This window comes from Trichosurus vulpecula, chromosome 1, assembly GCF_011100635.1.
Source record: "Trichosurus vulpecula isolate mTriVul1 chromosome 1, mTriVul1.pri, whole genome shotgun sequence".
NCBI lineage: Eukaryota > Metazoa > Chordata > Mammalia > Diprotodontia > Phalangeridae > Trichosurus > Trichosurus vulpecula.
In genome coordinates, this window is record NC_050573.1 from 557,904,667 (window position 1) to 557,929,031 (window position 24,365).

Genomic DNA, 24,365 nt, shown 5'->3' on the forward strand with positions numbered 1-24,365 from the left:
AAAATTACAAAGGAGATTTTACAAAGTCTTTTCTTTGCATAATTGCCACGTTTCCTTTCACAAAAATACTTTCCTAAGTACTTGATTTAAACAATAACTCCGCATAACTTAGTTAACCATCTCATAATTTTTTGAAGTGACAACCAAATTATTTTAGCTGAAACTTCCCTTTTAAATATAAACAAAGCTTGGAAGTTTGTGATTTCTTAAATTACAGTACTTCAGAATACTATAACATATGGTCAGATAGAATGACCCAACAGCTTCCTGACCCATTCATTTTTTTCTCTGACGGTACAATTCTTAATCTAATGATATCTAGATCATAAGAGAAATTGCTTTTCTAACGACATAGGTGATACAGTTGTTTTACCAAATTATGCAACATAAGGAAATTTTAGAAATATAACAGTACCATAAACAATTATTTAAACTTGTATTTAAACTTGAAACAAAACCAATTAATTGCCAATCAGATGACCTCAATTTAGTCGGATGTGCTTCCCAATTGCTTAACACAGAAAATCCTTCATCTCATTGGCATATTGATCACATCTAAGAGAACCCATATAAAGTTATCAAGTATGAAGCAATTACATTTAATTTAAACAGTTAACATTCAGATAACATTTGTCATATGCCAATCACTGTGCCAAGAACTTCACAATCATGTGGTCCTGCACAGCATTCCTGGGAAGTGGGCTCCACTATTATCCCCTTACAGAACAGTAAACTGAGGTAAATAGAACTTTCTTGGGGCCATACAGTTAATCAATTTCTTAATGCCAAATAACAATATCTTTTTGTGCTTAATCCTGATAGGAAGAGCACTCTCAGATGCTGTTCTTATTCCTTCGGGACAGATTTTGACTTAAACCAAATCAAATCTGGATTTACAATCGCTAATGATAAACATTTTAATTTTTTTTAAAGTCCAATACTCTTAGCCCTTTAAAAGGAAATATCATCCACAAATTCATACATTCCCTTAGAAAAAGACACATGGCTGTATATACTAGGAAATGCATATAAAGTTTTACAAACAGTTTGAAATCATACCTGCCACTACCAGGCCAACTCAAAATGTGCTGGGCTGACACTCCCAAGGCCAGGCTCCTGGCCCAGGCAAAGGAGGCCAAAGGAATTTGAATCAGTGTTGACAGGGTGTGGTCAGATTCTCCAGGCAGGAACCTCAAAAGCTTCCAGAGTTTAATAATTAATTGAACAGTACAAGGAAACATTTTAGATTTTAAATAATAATCTCAAATCACAATAACCAGCGTTTTTACCATAGCCAATATTTATGTAGCATTAGATTGAATAAGGCCTTCCTACAGATTTATCCTGAAATGCGGGTGGACATAATTCCTTCTCTCTATAATTTTATCTATTGGTTTTCAAATCAAGCTACAAATTTTTCATTTTCAATCGTTCTACCTAAAACAAAATCAAACTTCCTCGCACCCTCTCAGTGTGCTTAAGCCATCTGAAGCTGGCCTAAAGGCACCCAGCCCAGGATGGGAGGGAGGGGTCCTTGGAGAACATGGGCCTGCTGTTGCCCAACCCACCCTCCTCTGCCCCCAAATGTTTTTTTTAATTTGCCTTTCATATTTTCACTCAAGCCTTTATTTCTTTTTCCTAATCTTTCAAACTCAGACTACCTCCGCTTTCCTTTATGTTACAAATTAAAAAATCATACTTAACCCTAATTTGTTCTGCTTGTCTTCACCTTTTAGAATCAGGAGGGAGTTAACATCTAACCATTTACAAATCAAGAGAGCTGTATTTCTCCCATACCCTTCACAAACAGCTTTTATAATATTAATATGCATTTTAAACAAATCACTGAAATCCTGAAGTGATCCCTTGAAAGACTGAAAAACCCTTGTTTTTTGCAGTTTTAAATACATTGCCCCGATACCAGATACATTGGCAGGAGGGATGCAAAGACAGTTCTCTAGATTTAATTTAAACATAATCTACAAACTTTAGCTTTTGCAATCTAATTAAAACTGAATTCAGACTCACAGCACCATTTAATTGTCAACCCCAGAACGAGCGTTTGTTCTAAGAAACAAACAGATTAGGTCATGTGTCCACGTTTTATTTCTCTCACAAGCTGGCAACATGCACTTCATGGGAGTTACAGTGTAGAACTAGGCCAGACTGGCTCACTTTGGGATTTGGGGGTACAGAGTTATAAGCCCTTCAAAGAGTAGGTGTTCCCAAAGGGTACCAATTGACTCTGACTGGTCAGCACACTGGGAGGTGGGCTAAGTCTTGAGTACATGACTTAGTTCACTTAATCCTGGTCAGGAGATAAAGGGGGTTGGGGTGCCCAGCTTATATAGGATCACCCCCTACCAATCCATACTAGACCACTCCCAACCTTGGACTATCTCTGAAGGCAGAAGAATCTGTTTCCACTCAGGCAGCTTCCAATGCAATCTCATAGTCAGGAGTGTCCTTGTGAAGAACTTTGGAGTAAGAGGCTGGCTTGGTGGGAGGGAAGGGGAGCAGAGCTCTAAGAATCATTTTTTCAAATTTATCTTTAGTTTTCAACATTCATTTCCACAAGATTTTAAGTTACAAATTTTCTTCCCATCTCTAATCTCCCCGCCCCCACCCCAAGATGGCATGTATTCTGATTGCACCTTTCCCCAGTCTGCCCCAGTCTTCTATCACCCCACTCCCCCACCCCACCCCATCCCCTTTCTCGTTACTTTCTTGTAGGGCAAGATAGATTTCTAAAATCCATTGCCTGTATATCTTATTTCCCCATTGCATGTAGGATTTTTCTTTTAGGGATCTTTTTCCAGAGATGGTCAGTGGATTCTTTCAATTTCTATTTTACCTTCTGGTTCTAGAATATCAGGGTAGTTTTCCTTGATAACTTCTTGAAAGGTGGTATTAGGCTCTTTTTTTGATCATGGCTTTCAAGTAGTCCAATAATTTTTAAATTATCTCTCCTGGATTTATTCTCCAGGTCAGTGGCTTTTCCAATAAGATATTTCACATTGTTTTCCATTTTTTCATTCTTTTGGTTCTGTTTTATAATTTCTTGATTTCTAATAAAGGCACTAGCTTCCATTTTCTCCATTCTAATTTTTAAGGTAGTGTTTTCTTCAATGGTCTTTTGGTCCTCCTTTTCCATTTGGCTAATTCTGCCTTTTAAGACATTCTTCTCCTCATTGGCTTTTTGGAGCTCTTTTGCCGTTTGGGTTAGTCTATTTTTTAAGGGGTTATTTTCTTCGATATTTTTTTGGGTCCCCTCTAGCAAGTTGTTGCTAGAGGAGTTGTTGTCTCTTCCCAGTTTTTCCTCTACTTGTCTTACTTCATTTTCCAAATCCTTTTTGTGCGCTTCCATGGCCTGAGACCAATTCATATTTTTCTTGGAGGCTTTTGATGTAGTATCTTTGACTTCGTTGACTTCTTCTGGCTGTATGTTTTGGTCTTCTTTGTCACCAAAGTAAGATTCTATGGTCTGAGTCCTTTTCTACTTCCAGCTTATTTTCCTAGCCATTTGCTTGAGTTTTGAGCTCTGTCAGGGCATGACTACTTCCAGAGTGGAGAGTGCTCTGTCCCAAGCTTCAGGGGCCTTGCACTGCTGTTTTCAGAGCTGCTTCTGAGGTGGGATGATGCTCCTCTCCTGGCCTGTGCTCTGGTCTGTGAGTGCAAGCATTCCTTTCTGCCATGTAACTACCAGGAGGACTCCCTCTCCACAGCCACCACAAGCTCTGCCACACCAGCGCTCCTTCTCCCCCAAGGACCGACTGCAACTCAGATCCAAGCAGGGCAAAGCAAGAGAACCCTGGCTGAGTGCCAGCAAGGAGATCCTTGCACTCCTGCTCTGATCAGCCACTTGATTCCCCCCACTGTCTGTGGGTGTGGAGCTCCAGAAGCAGCTGCTGCCTCTGCTGCAGCCACCTATGCCACCCCGGCACTAGGGCCAGACCACACCCTTCTCTGACCCGTGTCCAACAGTTTTCCCACTGACCTGCTCCGTTGTCTTTGGTGTTTGTGGGTTGAGAAGTCTGGAAACTACCGCAGCTGCTAGTGATTCAGTGCCCTGAGGCCTGCTCCACCTGGTGGTCTACTCTGGCCTGGTCTGGCCTGGCCTGGCCCACACTGGGCTGCCCTCTGCTCCCAGCACGATGCGATACACCCTTCCCAGCTACCATCTAGGCCATCTTGGGATGGCAACTTGTTTCACTCTGTCATTTCGTGGGTTCTGTAGCTCTAGAATTTGTTTAGAGTCATTTTTTACAAATGTTTGGAGGGATTTGGGGGAGAGCTCAAGTGAGTCCCTGTTTTCAAGTCGCCGTCTTGACTCCACTCCCCTGAGAATTATTTTTCACAGGCAAGATGGACCAGACTTTGGACTTAGCATCAGGAGGTCCTGGGTTCCAGTAACACCTCCTTCTTCATCTGTAGAATAGAGGGATTAAATAGCCCTTAAACTCCCTCTCTAAATCTATGATCCTGGAGTCTTAGTCTCCACGACCTCTAAGTGGAGTCAGAAAATTGAGTAACCTTGACTGAGGGTGGAGAGATTTGTGGCCCAAGTTCAACTTGAAGGGTAAAATTGAAAGCCTCCCATCTCCAACTTTATTTTTTTGGCAGAAAACCCCCACCCAAGTGTTATCCAAGAACATGTTTGCTGCCAGTCTGTCTTCTCTATTTGGAAAAAATTATTCCTCAGTCTAGCATATATTTGGGATAAGAAAGGAATTCATTTCAGTTTACTGTGGAAACCCCAAATCTCTTCACCAGAGCTCTGTAATTACATAATATGCACTGAGCAGGACAGGGAGGAGAGAGCCTTTCCCAAAATTCCACCTCCTGTGGCTTTATTGTTAGCTAACTCTTAACACATCAAAGTATAGAGAAGCCCATTCCTGGCACAATACTCCTGAAATTTGGTGTCTCACAGATGGAGGAAAGTACCCTGGCTTTGCAACAGGATGAAGCCAAGTGTGTTTTTGAAAGAAAGGTTGATACTGTCTGTGGCTGTCAGGGAAAATGAATTCCACCGAAGATATCCCCTAAATGTGCTACCTGCATCTTGTTTTCCTTTACAAATAATGATGAGGTAGGGGAATCAACTTTTGACTCCAGATCCTCCATGTCCACAGTGTAAGGAGCTTCTGAGAGGAAGCTCCCTTTACCAGGGCTAATCTACAATTTTCTGTAGCCTCAAGCCTTAGGAAGTTGCCAGGAGGCATTGGGAGGGTAGTTGATTTGCCCAGTATGATGCAGGCTTGGATCTTAGGGCCTCCAGACACTGTATCTCACCGTGTATGAACTTTCTACTGACTTTGAAGCTTCTAATTGACACAGTGCAAAGAATTTAGGACTTAGAGTCAGGAAGACCTGAATTAGAATTCTACCTCAGGTACTTAAGAGCTTTATGACCCTGGGCAAAGTACTTAACCTGTCTATGCCTCAGTTTCCTGTTTCTAAAATAGGGATAATGATAGTACCTACTTCATAGGATTGTTATAAGGATCAAATGAGTTAAATTAGGAAAGCAAAGTATTTTATAAAGATTAAAGCACCATATAAATGCTAGCTATTATCATTATTCCTATTCCACCCTCTCCCTCTAGTGCAGAAATTCTGTGAAAATAGATTATAAATTTAAATGCAAGTCCTTGGTCTGTCTTGTTCATTAATTTTTTCTCACAGGTTAATAGTCACCTGTCGACCGCTAAATCTAATGACCTTATCAGTCTTCCTCCTCTTTGACTTTTTTCCTTATTTTGTTTTTAATTTATGAAATAAAAGAAGTATTTCCCTATCATAATAGAATTTAAAAAGGTGAAACTCTGAAAAAGATGAAACACATGAAACTGCAAATCTGTTATGTACAACTTGCTATTCCTTTTAAATATATAGTAAAGTTATCATGTACATTTCTTTTTTTTCCTTTTTTTCTTCAGTTATGGAGATGGCTACCATTAGACATACATGTATGTGTGTGCGTGATCATTCTATACTTATTTCTATTTATCAGTTCTTTCTCCGGATGCATGTGAGAATCATGCTCACTCTTAAACAGAAAAACAGTAATCTTTGTGAAGCCAGGAAAGTTTTCATTTTATTTGAGCCAGTTATTCTGCAACACTAGTGGATGGGTCCCTTGCATGGAGAGTTCATTTGCTCAGACAGATGCAGCGCTTTTTATACTGTTCACAATTTGAATTTCCCTCCTGCCTCCCATTGGCCACTTCAGGGCTCACCCAGCCCCGGCCCTTTGATGACATCTTCTCATTTTCACATTTCAATTCCCGCCTCCCTTCTCACCTTCATTTTTTCCTTCCACTGAAATAAAGGAAAGGCCAAAGATGCTTCTAGTCTCCTCCTCTTTTGTCTGTGTCAGGTAGCAAGAGAAAGGTTTTTCCTCAGCTGCTCAGAGAGTTTGAAGAGGGCGTCACTAATAAAGTCTCGTTATCTAGCAGAGTCTGGGTTAATGGGCTTCACCCTTTGTCAGCGACACCTGGCCTGGCCGTTCTTTTGAGATACAGGAAGAGGCCTTTTCAGGACAAAGAAAGGTGGCAGGCGTGCTGGTTTTCAAGGCAGCCGCCACCCTCCACCCCCCCCCCCCCCCGCCTCCAAAAGCAGTTTTATCTCCTATAACTAGCCACCAGTATGGCTTCAAATCATATTTTCATATAATTTCTGTGGAAACAAAAGTCAGTCCTACCTTACACTGCAGACAGTCTCCATTGTAGGTCCTTTGTAGTTAATTTGGGCACTTACAGGAGTCACAATTGTTCTTGAAACAGTATTCTGTTACCGTATACAGCATTCTGTCAGTGCTGTTCATTTTGTACTTCTTTATGTTGTTCAGGTCTATCAATCATATACCGCACCTTGTTCAGCCATTCTCCAGTTGATAGGCGTCCCCACAGCTTCCAGTTCTTTGCCGCTACAAAGAGAGCCTCTGTAATTCTTTTTTAGAACACATAGGTTCTCTTCCTTTTTCTGTAATCGTCTTTAGAAATAGACCTAGTGGTGCTATTGCTGGCTTAAAGGTTTTAATAACTCGTTGGGCATAATTCCAAATGGTTGGATTGGTCTCTTTGACTCTTAGAAATTTTTGACACCAGTAACAACTTCTTTCTGCTAGAAATTTTCTGTTCCCTTGGCTTTTGTGACACTGCCCTCTCCTGGTTCTGTTCCTACCTGTCTGACCACTCTTTCTCAACCTTCTTTGCTAGATCCATCTCCTGCCCCCTGAGTGTAAGCATCCTCCAAGGCCCTATCCTGGGCCCTCTTCTGCTCTCTTTCTAGACCCTTGACCTTGGTGAGCTCTTCTATTCCCGTGGGTCCACTTAGCTCTACATAGATAACTTTGTATCTCTCTTTCTGTCTGTCTGTATATCTCTAATATCTCTCCTCATCTCCGACTTGCCTGTTGGACATCTCTTGGATGTGCCATCATCCCTGCTGACTTTACACGTCCAAAATTGAACCCATTTCCTGTGTCGGGCCCTCCCCTTTCCTGTTTTTTGTTGATGGCATCACCTCTGTCCCGCAGACCTGAACATTTCCCGTCATATTTGATTATGTTCTTTCCATGGCTCCCTATTGCCTCTAAGTAAATGCAGATGCCACAGCTTGGCCTTTAAAGCTCCCTACAGTTTGGGTCCATTCTACCCACAGAGTCTTTTTGCATTTCTTGAGTTTCTTGAATTTGATTGTTCCATCTGCCTTGTTCAGCCATTTTTCAGTCATGTCTGACTCTTTGTGACCCCATTTGGGGTCAAAGAGTGGTTTGCCATTCCCTTCTCCAGGTCATTTTATAGAGGAGGAAGCTGAGGCAAACAAGGTTAAGTGAGTTGCCCAAGGTCACACAGCTAGTAAGTGATTGAGGTCAGATTTGAACTCACAAGATGAGTCTTACTGACTCCAGGCCTGGCACTCTAACCACTGCGCCACCTATCTGCCCTCCTTCTCCCTTATTCTCTGGACAGCAGACATCTGCCAAGTGTGCCAGTTATTTCCTTACAACTTTTGCACTCAGCCCTTTTTTCACCATTTATATAGCCCTGAACCTTCAGGCTTCACCTCTCACCTGAGCTGTTGTAATGATCTCCTCATTGGTTTTCCTAGTTCTCACTTCTCTTTTCTCCAGTTTCTTCTTCACATCGCTACCAGAATAATCTTCATAAATCACCTCTCTGACCATGTCCACGACCTGCTCAAAAACTTTTTTGGGGGGGGTGGGGCAGGGCAAATGGGGTTAAGTGACTTGTCCAAGGTCACACCGCTAGTAGTATATGTGTGAAGTGTCTGAGGCCGGATTTGAACTGAGGTTCTCCTGACTCCAGGGCCGGTGCTCTGCTCACTGTGCCACCCAGCTGCCCCTGCTCAAAAACTTTTAATGGTTCCACGTTGCCTGACCTTTGGAGCCCTCCACAGTCTGTCGCCATGCTACCTGTACAGTCATTTTGTACTTCTTGAGTTTCTTGAACTCTACATTATGGGCAAACTGTGTGACTCCTAGTTGATCTCTGACTTTGGCACGCTATCTCCCATGTTACAAGAGGATAGTGTATGTTTTTCAGTGAATAATTGGGGAAAAAATCCTTTGTCATCATGGGGGAGCTCTAATCACTACTACTACTTTGATAAAATATTACAAGCTTGCATGAGGATTCAATTGAAATGTCTCTGTTACGTGAACTTTCTTTCCCCCTCCTCTAACCCCATGAGGCACATAGATTAGGTTTCTTGTTTAACAAACAGAGCTTAGAAAAATATATGTTAATCTTGCTGCACAAATGGTAATTCCTCACAGGGGTTTCTGGTTCAGTGTCGTTCAACCAGGAAGCTATTACTTGTGAGCCCTGGGAAATTCTGAAACACGAACTCACTGCATGATAAGCATGAAAACCTTACAGATAAGAATAAAACTTTCTATTTAGAGGACAATAGCTCCTCTGCAGTTTCATCTTCCATACAGAGTCACTCATGAGACCCTCAGGCTACGTAAGGATGCCATGGTCTTTGAGGGGGATTATGAGATTGCCCAGGACAGTGTGTGGAAAAGGTCAATGATGCGCCAGGTGAAAAGTACCAAATTTTAGTGACTTAAAGATTTAGGTAGTTTCCACTGCTTAAAAAATATTGCCCCTGTTTTTAGTGCCGCCTCTTTCTCTTTCATCCTTTTTCATTGGGGGAGAGGAATTAAATTATTTTTTCAAAAATAATGTTTGTTATTTAAAAGTTCACGGAATACATTGACCTTTGATATTCAATGGCAAAGTGGTAAGTGGAAGAAAAAAATTCCTAAATTTCATGAAAATAAAGTATATGAGAATTAGTGTGTTGGTTGGTCATCATTTGCAATAAGGAATAAATATACTTTGGGTTTTGTTTCAAGGTGTGCTCGCAACAGTTTTTCATCAGTATGCCTCAGTGGAACCAGGTGAAAGTATTTACATTATATTTGAGCAACCATTCAACTTCAGGACATAGGAGTAAGGGATTTGAAATATTCAGGTTCATTCTGGTTCTTTGTGTATGTGTGTTGCTGTGGTCGGTTAGCTCAGTTGTTTAATACTCTGTTGTAATGAAGGAAAAATTGTGTGGACCTGAGATCCTGCTCTGCCCTTGGGGTCCGAGCCAAACTGCTGCTGCTTGCTTCTTGATATACGGAATTCCACCCCCTGATGAAGGCTACCCAGTTCTCTCAGTCTATCCTGAATTTGTGACCCATAACTGGGTAGTGGGTGATGAAGCTGGCACCTGTCCCTATCACAGGGCCTCACATGGGACCTTCTCTTATCCTAGTGCATGCCTGCGTGGTGCTCCTGCCCTGACCCTGTTGCTGGAGATCAAAGACTTCTCTGTTTGTCTCCCTATGCGAACCTAGACTGGACAAAGGATGCAACTGTGACTTTTTCTAGATTTCTCCTTCAGGATTTGAACTGTTGCTTTTTCTTTGTCTCTTTGGAGTTCTGTGGATGGAAACTCAGTCAACAACAATTCCTCCTGGTATTCTGCCATCTTGGTTCTTCCTTACCCATGATCTTTCAAAGACCACTTACAGCAAAGAGGCTCAGCAGTCACAACTGTGTGTTCTTGCAGTCTCCTAGGCTTTTTGTAATCTTTCCTTTTCAGTCCAAAAATCACTCTTTTGCAGAGGAAAAAAAAGAAGTGAAATAAGCATTGGACAGTTCTGCCTTTTCTCTGTCGTTGGTTATTATAGTGGTACTCACCCTGAGCTGCAGTCCCATTGTTTTGATCTACCACTTTTCCCTAGTGTAGCTTTTAAAAAACGGTTGTTGTCTGTCATTTTCCTTGCCAGACCCAGTTCATTTGGAGCATTTTAACGTTCTCATTGTCTGGATATCTTCTAAAAACCTGAGTTTTTTAATTAAACTTTTTTTCAATTAAAAAATCCTTTTTTTTCCTTCCTCCCACCTTCCACCATTTAAAAAAAAAAAAGAAGAAACAAAACTTGTAATAGATAAGAGTAGTCAAGCAAAACTAATCCTCATCTTGACCAGAACTGAGATAATTTTCTCGTTCTGCACCCCTCCTAATCTTGGCATCTCTGTATTGGGAGGTAGGTGATGTACCTTATTATTGCTACTCCAGTGATCATGGTTAATCATTACATTGATCAGAGTTCTTGAGTCTTTCACAGTTGTTTGGCTTTACAATATTGTTGTCATCATACAGTTTGTTCTCCTGACTCTACTCACTTTACTCAGTTTCATTTTCTACAAGTCTCCACAGGTCTCTCTGAAACCATCTTTAGTCGTTTCTTATGTATAGCACGTTCATCCACCATAATTCGTTAAGTTATTTCCCAATTGATGAGCAGCTCCTTAGTTTCCATTTCTTTGCTACTACCAAAAAAAAGAGCTGCTCTAAATGTTCTGGCACATATGGGTCCTTTTTGTTTTTCTTGAATCTCTTTAGGGGCACAAGCTGAAAGGTGGTATTGCTGGATCAAAGCAGTTGCATAGTTGAGTACCCTTAAGGACATAGTTCAAATTGCTTTCTAGAATGGCTGGACCAATTCAGAGTTTCACCACGACAGTACATTACTATGCCAGTTTTCCCCTAGACCCTCCAACATATGTCATTTTGCTTTTTTTTTTTTTGGTCAGTTTTGTCAGGTATGAAGTACAATTGTTTTAAATGGTATTTCTCCAATGTTAAGTGATTTGGAGCAAAAACCAATTTCTTGATGATTCCTTGTATGTGTGTGTTTTTTTTTTTTTTTTACCAAACTTGTTTCCTTGCCAAATTTGTTCATTTTTATGATTTCAGAATCTCCTTCTGGAGAGGTTTCAGAAAGATTACAGAATTATGGAATCCTAACTCTTCTTATTCTTCACTATTTGAAATCTACTCTTCCCAGATCTAGAGTGTGGTCAGACTATGTGTGCCTGGCTTTTCTCCCTTCTCTGTCACAGGTATGACAGAATGATCACATTCTAGTCTTTCATGGGTCCCATGATTTCCATCCCTGAACCAGTTTTTTTCTCTTCGTAGACATTCAAATCCAGAATAGAACTTTGTTGTTTTGTTTTGTTTTCTGACACACAGTAGATGCTTAATAAATGTTTGAAGGATCATTAAGGCAAGTCAGGGAATTATTAGCTACTCAGCTTTTGGTCAAGAGACAGCACTGGTAAATGCCCAGCTAATTTGAAGTACCCCAGGATAGCCGTATCTTAGATCCATGCCAGACTTTAGAATGTGTTTCCTGAATTCCTCATATAGTTCATTCTTCCTTTCTAAGCAGTCTCTGGTATACTTTGATGACAGCATTGCTTTTGTTTCTACTTCATGGATCCTTATCCAAATAAATGCCTTTTACTATATTTCTCCCCATTATTTCTTGTCCTGAATTTTCTGGCATAAATAGATTCCCTTAAGATACAGTGTTCCAAAAGTTTAGTGCAATTTTCAGCCATTAAAGCTCTATGACTTTTGGGATACCCTGCATTAAAATTTTTGGAATACTTATTATAATTTGATTTCTCTACCCACTACTCCTTTCCCCACTTTTTTTCAACAACCCCTCCTTTTTTCTTTTGATTTAAATGCACACTTCCAAAGCCATATACTAGCCACGGGTATCATTCCCTCAAGCCGCAGTGAGATCTATGAGATCAGATTTGCCTTTTTGTGCCCCTTTCTTTAGCTCAGAGATCCCAACGCAAGGCAGAATACAAGGGAACTAAACTGGTCCCTTTCAGGGATTAAAATATTGTCAGCTTTCTCTGGTTTTACATTCATTCTCCTTTAGAGAGGAAATATGGCAAACAGGGAAAATCCAAACCAGTACAATTCTGTGAGAAGAAAATAGATGTTTGTTTTTTGGTTCAAAATGTTGTATTTGTTCTTTTTTTAAATCACAGTTATTTTCAGCTGTGTCTGTCCCTCCTTCCCCAATTCCTCATGAGCCTTTCCTTTAGCCGTTTTTTTTTTTTCAGTGAGGAGAGACAACTAAGTAAAACCTACTGACACAATGATTTATTTGACTGTATGTACAATATTGAATAAAGTAGTTTCGCTGTAAATATTTACAGGATGCAGGCCTCCCACTTTTACCACTTAATACCCTTGTGTAAATAACATAATTATAGCCTCTTGGTGAATATCGTTTACATTATAAAGTGTTTTTTGAAGACTTTTTTAACATTTATATTTCCCAAGGAAGTACAGGTGGTGAGATATGCTAGACTTCTGTAGCTGCTTTTAAGGAGTGAATGTATTCTGATCCAAAAAGAAGTGTTTATGTGCTTATGAGTGAGAAATGGGAGAGGGGGTGGGGGTGAGGGGGTAGGGCAGGAGATGAATATGAACGAATGAATAAAGCATTTATTAAGCACTTACTATGTCCAAAGCACTGGAGACACAGATAGAAATGTTAGACAGCTCCCACTCCCAAAGAACTCAGCCCTCCTTCATAGCTGGTCCGAAGGCTATCTAGCATTCCATACCTCTTTCCTGTCTCTTTTTGAAGAAGGAAATGATTCATCATCTGTTCTCTGGAACCTAGATTAGTCATCCATGTAATCAGATTTCTTCTAGCATTTTCATTTATATTACCACAGTTGTGAATATATTTCTCTTGTTCTGCTCTCTTCACTCTATCAGATGGCTTTCTATACCTCTTTGTATGCTCATATTTGTTTTTTCTTATGACATAAGAACATTCCGTTACATTCATATATCAGTTTTTGACACCTAATTTGTTCCTACTTTTTTTTTTTACTGCCACAAAAATTGTTGTTTTGATATATATTGGAGTTATCTGTCTTTGACATCTTTGCAGTATGTACCCATTGTGGAAGGTCAAAGGACAGAGAACTTTGTAGTAACTTTTCTCACATAATTTCACATTGTTTTTCAGCATAGTTGGCCTAACTCACACCTCTATCCAAAGTATAATAGTGCTAAGCACAAGTGCTTAAAAATGCTTGTTCTCTGAGTGTGCAGAGATGATATTATCCTGACCCTCACCACCCCAATCATATAGATCAATGACGGAGTTTTTCTGGGGTAGGAGGCAGGTCTTAACCATGAGACAGTGGTTGGACAGATAGGCGAAAATGCCAGTTTTTGTTTTTATTTTAGCTTTTTATAAACAGTCTCTTGTTAAAGCTGTTGGAATGACAGGATAAAACAGGGAATCACCGCTGCCAACCCTGGGACTGAAAATCAGTTGTCCTCTATGGTTGACTGGGGGGAAAACCAACTTACCATCAATTATTGATGATGAATCTAATATCCAAGATACACAGGAAACTCATATGAATATTTAAAACTGAAAGCCCTTCCCCCATAGATGTGAGCCAGTAGAACAGTTGCAAACGATTAACAGCCAGATGTTAATTGCCATAGTTAACCATTAACCATGGCACCAGATCACTAATAATAAGAAAAATTCGAAGCAAAACAACTCTTAAGGTTTCATCTCCACTCAGTGGGTGTGCAAAAATGACAAAAGATAGTTAATGTTGGAGGAGCTAGAGGAGCGCTAATGCACTGTTGGAGCTGTCTCGGTTCAGTTATTCTAGAAAGAAATTTGAAACTGTGCTAACAAAGTAACTAAAATAGTCCTTGATCCAGAGATCCCAATGCAAGTAATGTATATGCCAAGGAGGTCAAAGATACAAGAAAATTCTAGTGATATATATCAAAATTCTTGTAGCTTCAAAGGACTAGGAACAAGCTTGATTAATTGGAGAATGGATAAACAAGTTTTGGTACAAGAGTACAATGGAAAATTATTGCATTGTAAGGATACATACGAAAAATGCAGAGAAGGACTTAAGTGAACCAGTGCAAAATGAAGTAAGCAGAAACAGAAAATGGTATTCACAATTACTACAACAATGTACATGCAAACAATAGGATCAATGAAGGAAATGAAACTGGATACTGTGGCATTGCGATGACTAAACTTGATCCCAAAGGAGAGATATGAGATGCGCCCCCTTTCCCTTCTTTGCAGAGGAAATATACTCTGGGTTTGGAATGATACACGTCAGGCTTAGTTGGCGATTTCTTTAATTTTTCGAAACTGAGTTTCCCCCTTTCTATTATATACATTATATACATAATAGTATTATATCTAATACATATGGGATCGGAAGGGAGGAGGGGCATTCTGGGAAATGTAAGTGATGGAAAAACAAAGACTATAAACTTTTTTCAAAAGGAAAAAATAATATGGGGCAGTGAGACAAGTAAGAAAAAGAACTCTCCTCATGAGCTGTGATGGAAAGAGCACTGCCCTGGGAGTCAGGACACCTGAGTTCTAGTCCCATCTCTCTTGGAGGAAGAGGATAGGAATAAGCATTTATTAAATGCCTCCTATGTGCCCTGCACTGTGCCAAGCACTTTACAAATATCTCATTTGGTGTTTGCCACAGACTAGTTATGTACATAGTTTTGGGTAACATCTGTGAGCCTCAGTTTCTTCCACAGTAAAGCCAAAAGAGTAATAGTTCTCTCCACTTTACAGAGTTGTTGTAATGATTAAGTAACATAGCCAGGGCCCCAATTTTTTATTTTAGAATGAGATCTCAGTTAGCCTATCCTCTAGGAATAAAACCCCTTTGAACAAATTCAACCTGACTTCAGAGCGGGTAGGGAAGGGGCTAGTCCTGCCAGTGTTGGCTGTTCCCATTGGTGGTGGTGGTGGTGGTGGTGGTGGTGGGGTGAATAGTGTACTGCCTCAGGTATAAGGACTAAAGCTAACAGATTGCTTCTTAGGACTATGAAGACCCACCCAACCATGGCTTTTTTTTTTTTAACTGGACAGAAGTTCTCCCTCTTTTCTAGAGTGCCAGAGACCTGAAGCCTGCCTCGCTTAGACCAAGGTGGTGGGAAGAAAATTCATATCCTGAAGCGCCCTAAGTGGTATAAAGGATAGAATGCTAGATTTGGAAAGAAGACCTGAGTTAGAATTCCCCCTCAGACATTTACTAGCTGCCTGACTTTTCATCAGACGCTTGGCTTTTTTCCAGCCTTTTTCATCATCTGGAAAATGTGCCTAATAATACTTGCACTCTTGCTTGCCCCCCTCCACCCAGGTGGTCTCTGTACTTTCTCCTTTGACAACACATTTTCTCCTCTGGCTTCAACTACTTGTTTCCTCTATGCAGATGCCTCAAATGTTTCTATTTCTCTTTTGATTTCTCTCCTGAGCACCAATCCTGCACAGCCGGCTGCCTGCAGAAAACATCCTCGGCTTCAATCTAGCCTTTCCTGACGCTCTCTCCTTCCTAAAACTGCCTTGTGTTTGTTCATTTCTCCATGCGAGGGTTGTATCCTCTCCTAGGGGAAAGTAGAGTTCTTGAGATCGGGGACTGTTTTTCCCCATGTTCTTGTATTCCCAAGGACTTTCGATAGCAGATGCTTGATAGGTACTTGTTGAATTTAATTGGATCGACCAGCACCTTAAACTCAGCGTGTTCAAAACCGAGCGCCTTTTGCTTTCCTTTGACTTTACTGATTCCCCACCTGCTGGCACTTCTCTAGACTTTATCTATGCCCTAGTCTGGGGAATCTCATCCTGCAAGACCCCAGCAACGCTGAAACTCCTACCTCCTCAGTCTGGCCCCAGGGTCTCCCACTTCCCTCTCGCTGGAGAGGTTGGATGGTACACAATGGACAGCTATTCTTGAATTCTGCATTTAAGGACGGTACCCGGTGCAGCCTGTCATTTTCTACTTGGCTCCTGTTGTTTTCATTTGTTTTCTCTCCCATTAGACTGTAAGCTCCTTGAGGGTATGGACTTTCTTTATTTCCTTTGTTACCGCAGCCTTTAGCGCAGTGTGGGACACACAGTAAGTATTTAATAAATGCTTATTGATCAAATGGTGCCTGCCTTCAGTCACCAGTTTCCCTTATTCCTTGTCTTGTCCTTGATTCTATGATTCCTCCCCTCCCTCCCTCCCTCCATCATATCCAAACAGGTGTCCTTTTCCACCTGTGCAATATCCCTTTCATTTATCCAAAGTACCTCCACCTTATTTCAGTTATTAGTTTATATTAGTTATTATTGCTTTTATTACTTAGCTACTGTTACTTCCAGCTTCCACTATGGCAGTAGCCATCTGGCAGAGTTTCTTGCCTTTACTCCCCTACCCCATCCTTTGTATACTTGACTCTTATACATTTATGTGATCATATTCTTCTCTTCAAAAATCATCAGTGGCCACCTTTGGTCTCCTGAGTAATATGTCTTTGCCTGGCCTTCAGGACCTTCCACAAAATGGTGCAACTCTCCCTTAAAAAAAAAGTTTTATTAATGTTCTTTTCTGGTCTTTTTTTAACCTCACTGTCACTTCTTACTGTTCTAAATAGAGTGTTCACTTTATCAGATATATGTATATAGAAAAAGAGTATCAACGAGCTAACGATATCTGAAAAAGTATGATGTATTCTGCACCTGCGGCTGGCCGCCTTTCCAGTGGGAGGCATGCTTCACCATCAGTCTTCTGTGGTTATGATTAGAGTTAGGAAGTCTTTCAGTGTTGTTTTCATTGCATGATTATGGTCTTCATAGAAATTGTCCTCTTGATTCTCCTTAGTTCTCTGTGTATCAATTCTTACATGTTTTTTAAGTTTCTTTGAATTTTTCACATTCATGCTTTCAGCACACTAATATTCCATTGTGTTGTGTTACCAGTTAATGGGCACCCATTTCATTTCCAGTTTTTTGCTACTGCAAAGAGTGCTAGAAATATTTTAATATATTGTATTTTTTGTATATATTGGATTTTTCTCTCTGTCTCTTACTCCCTTGGTGTACATGACTAGTTAGTATTGCTGGTCAAAGGGCATAACCAAATCACAACTCCACCAATGCTATATTAGTGAGTCTGTCTTCCTGCGGCCCCTCCAACATTGCCTCGTTTTATCTTTTGTCATCTTTTCCAGTCTTGAAAGTGTTAAGTGAGAAACCTCAGTGTTTGCATTTCCTTTTTTAGTGATTTAGAATATCATTCATGTTATTGTTGGAATCTTGTATTTCTTCTTTGAAAATCATTCATATTCTTTGACTGATTTCCTATTGGGGAATATTTCTTATTCTCACATATATATATGTATATACATACACACATATATGTATCAGTTCTCTTGGATAGGAGAGGCACAGGGACTATATTTGTGATATCAATGGCAAAGGGAACTGCTGATAGAAGAAATTACCTACTAATGAGGTATGGTATCTTCTCTGCAATTTTTAGTCTTAGAGAGTTGTCTGGAGCAGGGCCTCTTAAACTGTTTCCACTCAAGACCCCTTTTCACTTGAGAAATTTTTACCCGACCCCTTCAACAGTCTCTATGGCTGAAAAATTTTAAATGCCTCAAAACCAACCTGGTGATTCCAAAAAGGCCAACTTTTTTGCAAAAGGAACTAGACTGGTACTGTCATGACGTTGTTCCTTAGTGGACTCACACTCAAAGTCCTTCTGGCTTGGTAAGGGGGCTCACCAAGACTAGAGAGAAGAGAGTATCAAGGAGGCAAACAGGTACGTAGGTATGTAAAATAGGTATACAAATCAAACGTACTGATAATAAATCATAAAGGAATTTATTTTAAAACAATACTTTGTTACACATGTAATTTTACCATTTGTTAAAGGTGAAAGCAAATTTGCATACTAATGAGACAGATGTGCTTTTTTATTTTGACATAAAGAATTAAATCTTGGTGGAATGGTTGACACTGCAGGATGTAGAGCATTTTCAGTGTTTTTCAGAGTCTATCAATATTTTTTTTTATAATCATCAGTGCTGAGAATGCCACTTTATAAGTAGTACAAAATGGCATGAGTATGTTTAGGGCCACTTCAGAGATTGTTGGAAATTCTTTTAATTTTTCGAAAATCCCAGGCCAAAACTCATCTAACGATTTTAATAACAGTGCCATTTGTGACATACGATAGTCTCAAATCTGAGCTGAGGTGTTTCTGGCAGTGTTCTTTGACATTCTGTGGTATGACAGAATGCACAATACAAAGTTTGCATGTTGTATGTTTAGAACCAAGGCTGCAGTGAAGTTGTGCAATTCAGCCTGGGCAAGCGCTGCCAGAAGCACCTCAGATTCAAGTTTGATTTGGAATAAAGTTTTGGTTGTTGCGTGTTCAGAAACCTTTTTCCATTGCCAAATTTTTTTGTGACCCCCACATTCAGTTACACTATAGCACTGGTCTAATGCTCTGAGAGGTGCTGAGAAGGTAAGTGACTTGCCCGCCGTAACACAATGAGTAAGTGTCTCAGAATTAAACTCAAGTCTTTCTGGTTCCAAGGCTGGTCTTCTATCAGTTCTGCAATGCCTCTTTTTTAAATCTTGGGATATCAGACCTTGTCCAACTCTAAGTGACCCCATGGACTCTGTCTGTGAGATTTTCCTGGCAAAGATACTGAAACAGTTGGTCATTTTCTTTTCCAGTGTGTCCCTTTTTTTACATATGAGGAACTGAGGCAAACAGGGTTAAATAAATAGACTTCCTAGGGACACACAGTGGGTGAGTGTCAGAGGCTGGATTTGAACTCAGATCTTCCTGACTCCAGGTCCAGTGCTCTATCCCCTGCAGCACCCAGCTATCAGACCTTTATTTTATTTATTTGAAACTGCTCTCTCCAAAATTGTTAATGATCTCTTAGTTGCCAAATCGAACAGCCTTTTCTCAGTTTTCGTTCTCCTGGACCTCTTTGCAGTCTTTAACATGTTGGTCACTCCTCCTTGATACTGTCTTTCTTCTCTCTAGTCTTAGTGGGCCCCCTCACCAAGCCAGAAGGACTTTGAGTGTGAGTCTGCTAAGGGACAGTGTCATCAGAATACCTGTCTAGTTCCTTTGAAAAAAAGTTGGCCTTTTTGGAATCATCAAGTTGGCTTTGAGGCATTTAAAATTTTTCAGCCATGGAGACCGTTGAAGAGATTTCTATGTGTGTTAGTGGAGGGAATAACTGTACCCAAAAACAGTCACTGACTTCTGAAGTATTAAGCTGAGGCCTTACAGCCCTCAGGGCCAGAGACCTTGTCTTATCTAAACATTGTCCTTCCCCTCCCCCACAAACCTCAGCCCCTAGTAGAGTGCTGTGCCTTCACAACTAGAGGGGTGTTAGTTAAGTGAAAAAAGGACTTTGGGAATTTAAAAATGCTGCTTAAGTATGAGTGGTTGTCAATGTAGAGGGAGAAATGAACCCAGGGATGCAGAAATCCCAAAACAAAATTCCCAAGGCAAGGCCGCCTAGAACGAATTCGCGGACCCAAGCGTTCTTTAAGTCAAGGAGGCAAAGATTTATTACGCTTTAAGTAAATAAAGTGGGCAAGAGGTCTTAGGGAACCTGCAACCATACAGGGCTACAGGGAAAGTTTAAGTACAAGATTTAGGGATGAAACCTGTCAATCAGGTGTGTTGGGGTGGGATTAGGGAGTGGTCAAGGCATGATTAGGGGTTGGTCAGTTCTTAAAGGAACATGCACTTTTTGTATCTACCGCACAGGTATCTTACCCAGAGTTCACTGGGAAATAGCCCACAGCAGGGTTACCTACGGGTGTGGTTTTGCCTGTGAAACATCACTAAGTCACCAAAAGTTCACAGCTGACTGGGAATATCCAGGTGGATTCTATCACATGTCTTGTTAGACAAGATTAATATAAGGGAGTATACATTTGACTATGTCTAGGATACATGTTAGACTCAGTGTATAGTCAGTTATCAGTATCCTGAATCAATCTATAATTGGGCATAGCTGCTTACTGAGGAAGAAGCAGAGATAATTTGGGGGCACACTGCCCTTTAGCTAGAGAGAGGCTGCCTGGGAAAGAATATGTTTGAGAACTAGATGTGTTCTGAAATTGGAATTCTGCCACAGGCACAGGCACCCAGGCAGAGGCCAAGGGAAAATGTGATGTTAGAATTAGGGTCCAAGCACAAGCACCCCATCATCAACAAATCAGAAATCTGCATGTAGTGATCCAGAAAGGACTTATTTAATCAGTGTTCTCTCTTCATGCCTCATGTATATCAACTCTGTGGGCTCATGAGTATATATAAGGTGACAGGATTCCGTTTGCTATAGACAGCTGTTAGTCTAGCCATCTCTAGGCTGGCATTACTCCGTTGGTCTCATCTTTCCTGTTTCACCATAAACTCCCTATATCCCACCTAGGACAGTCCTTGACAGCCTGGCATATTTAATGCTGCTACAACTTCTCCAATAACAATCTTACTTTGTGGTTAAGGTGAGAGATAAAGAGAACCAATTCTTTGTCCTTTGTCATTTCAAGAAAGCACTAAGGATAGAGATTCACCTCACAGACTACAAAGGAGATACATTCTCCATTTGGAGTCTGAACCTCGTCTCTGCTTCTTGCCTCTTATATGATCTTACGTCGTCTGTCTGGGCCTCACTTCCCACATTCACAGATGTTGGACTAGATAGTCTCCAAGGACCACTTTAGCTCCAAATCCTATGATCTTTTAACCAACCCCAGGGAGTTACTAAAGGTCAAGCAGAATGTGAGTAGGGAACTTGAAAGCTCTTGGGAGGGAAATTATAATATATCATTAATAAATAATTATATGATTATGTTTGTGTATAAATGATTAATAAAATATTATTAATTTTTATTATACTTCATTATATGTTATATCATATAATAATAGACAAACTTATATTTAGAAGGCTAAAAATGTATGTTTTCTGTCTTACCTAACTGGCTTTAGGGTGTACTTTCAGCTTTTAACACATTCCAGTTACTGAAGAGGTACATGATGTTAGTAATTTCCCATTAGAAGGGCTATCTCCATCATTTCTTACCCAACCTAACTTTTCCACATCCTTATAAGAATCTGTCTTTGACATGCATCCAACTCTCAAGATTCCAGGTTTCCCAGATAAAAATCCTTTGTATTTTCAAAGGATAACTCTTCCCAATCTTATTCTTCCCTTATAAGCCACACTATTCGGTACACAGTCTACACTTTTGGGATTCTTTTTTTGTTTTTACTCTGTGAGAGATTGTACTATGCCTCCTTTCTTGCCATCTAATTTTCTAATAAAGGGTAAGGAAGCACCTGACAACAGAGATTATATTCCTTTTTCTGTTAACTTTCTTTACCTTCCCATCCACAAGAGCTGAATCAGCCCTTCAGTCTAGCTTCTGCCCCAGCTGTTCATCAGTTTCTTCCTCTCACCCACCACTACCACTAAGCTCCACATTCTACAGAACTTAGCATCTGACTTTGTAGAATTACCTGAACTCACCCTGAAGATGGCTAAATAAGGAGTACTTTGGGGTTTGTGTGTTGTCATATAAAAGACTCGATATGCCCAGGATGATTTATTTGTTTTGATGTGTAGGGTGGTAAGAAACTAGGTAAGTCTATTCATTTGGGCTTTCTTACCCAAAATTCAGAGAAGCTGCCTTGCAGGTTCATAATTTGGCCTCCAATTTGGTCCCCTACCTACCTCTTATCCCTTTCCCTTCATTGTTAGGTTAAAAATGCCAATAGACTCAGGTTGTGTCATATAATGGAACAATGACCCAGATCTTTAAAGGAAAGGGAAGGGAACAAGCATTAATTAAATGCCTACTATGTGCCAGGCACTGTGCAAAGTGCTTTAGAAATATATCTTTTGAATGTTGGAAGATCCAGGTTCTTGCCCCAGCTCTGCTATTTACTACTGGTTGTGTGACTTGGGGTAAGTCATTTTACTTCTATGAGAATTTTCCCCATCTGTAACAATACCTGCCCTGCCTACCCCACAGAGCTATAATAAGGCTCCAATGAAATAATGTTTGTGAAAACTCTTTGGTAGTTGTGAAGCTCTACAATATTTGTGTGCTCCACTTCTTGTTGCTACTCTCTCCCTTAGTCCTGTGGCCAGCGGCTCACCTTTGAAATCTCAAGGTACGATTCCTAGAAGAGCTGCATCCCAGAAGCCACTTTGGGACCCCTCATAAAAAGTCAGACACAACTGAAAAATAACTGAAATGCAGGTGATTCCCAGATCTGTTTATCCAGCTCTAGTCTGTCTTCGGAATACCAGTCACCAACTGAGCAAATGGAGAGAGGGAAGGAATAAACATTTAAATAGCACCTACTGTGTGCTAGACACTGCACAAATATTATCTCATTTGATCCCCAGGACAACCCTGGGAGATAGGTGAAATTATCATCTCCATTTTACAGATGGGGAAACTGAGGCAAATAGAGGTTTAAGTGATTTGCCCAGGGTCAGACAGCCAGTAAGTGTCTGAGGCTGGATTTGAACTCAGGTCTTCCTGACTCCAGTGTTCTATCCACTATGCCACCTGGCCGCCCCAACATTTGAACAGTCATGTTGGAGATTTCAAACGGGATATCCCACGAACATCTAAAATTCCTCGTCTGATCCCTGAATAATCACGTGATATAACTTTGTACTTAATCCCAGGTCTAAAAAAAGGAATTGATTTGCTTGGGGAGAATTAGGATGGCCCTCACACCTTCCAAGGGCTGAGATGACAATGACCGCAGTTAACGGGGACTGAGGAGGGAAGAGGGTTTGGTGCTGTGACCATCCTTTATGTACTTTTTCGGTTTATCTGTCTTTTTTCTTTTTCCTCCTGTTCTTCCCCCCCCATAGAATGTATTAAAGAAGAGAGACCAAGTCCAAGGAGAATATGAAGCAAAATTGGAAGCCGTTGCTTTGAAAAAGGAAGAGCGCCCCAAGGTGAGTCAGAGCTGCTTGAGGAGAGCATGTGGCCCCTAAGGCAAGGAACAACTTGACTTTTTCAAGCCCTGTGATTTTGGGGGGCCAGTATGGAAGTCCTTCACTTGTAGAGGCTCCCTGGAAATACCAAGAGGGTTCGTCACAGCTGGGCTCAGCCTCTAACCGCTCCTGGTTGTTCCCCCTCCCTCCCAACACTTTCAGTGCCTAACTCTTGACTCCTTCAGCTGTAGTTTCAGCAGATCGCTCCACTAGTCACTGCAGTAAATGAAGGGTGTATGTATTAGGCAAAGAGGAAGACAAGTCCCGCGGAATACGTGGCTCACTCCTCAGAGTCAAGAAAAACGTCTCCTGCGCATTTTGTAGTGTTTGTAGAGAGATGCTTTACCTTTTTAAAAAACATGGGAGGGAGGCAGAGAAAATTTAAAACTCAAAAGCTTATGGAAATGAATGTCAAACTAAAATTAAATAGTTTAAAGAAAAACCCAGCAGGATGGGCGTCTGTTTCCCAGAGACATTTGCTCCCGTGCCTCATTTCTCACTGTGGCTCCTCTCCAGTGACACACCAGGGCAGGGGCTAGTTCTGGTGTTCTCTATATGTGTTACTTTACATTTGTATGGGGCTTTAAATCTCTTTTGATCACCATACAAACCATTATAAGGTAAGCAAATTCTGTATAATCTTTTAAAGTATATATATGTGTGTATATACAATGCATACATATATACACATATAAAATATATATAAAAATGGGAGGAAGGTGGGGCAGGGTATCCTAGCAGTTCAGTGCCTTGATAGTAGTGATTGAGCGCCCCCTTGTGTTGACTCTTTGCACCACAGTTCTTTTGTCATTCGCATAGCAATCACACCAGGTCTAAGCAGGGATGTATATGATTTAAGGAATAACAGTGGATGAGGAAATGTGCTTCTTTTAAGGCAAGGGTCCTAAATCCTCAGCCAGGGAACTTAAACAGTTGATAACTATTTCAGTATAATTGGTTTCGTTAGTAATCCTGTGTATCGAATATTGTAAATTTTAAAACATCCTGAGAAGTGGTCCATAGGCTTTACCGACTGCCCAAGGGGTCCAGGACACAGAAAAAGGCTAAGAACAGCGCTTTAAGGTGTCAACATTCTCCCAGCT

General features: G+C 40.6%; 1 protein-coding gene across 1 annotated transcript in view; it reads left to right on the plus strand.

The window, feature by feature from the left end:
• Positions 1-24,365, plus strand: part of SNX30 (sorting nexin family member 30) — a 170,099-nt gene that overhangs the window by 125,936 nt on the left and 19,798 nt on the right. Inside the window, exon 7 of the mRNA XM_036741804.1 lies at positions 23,137-23,223. Within this exon, the coding sequence (XP_036597699.1) occupies positions 23,137-23,223 (87 nt within the window). The remainder of the gene's footprint in view (positions 1-23,136; positions 23,224-24,365) is intronic.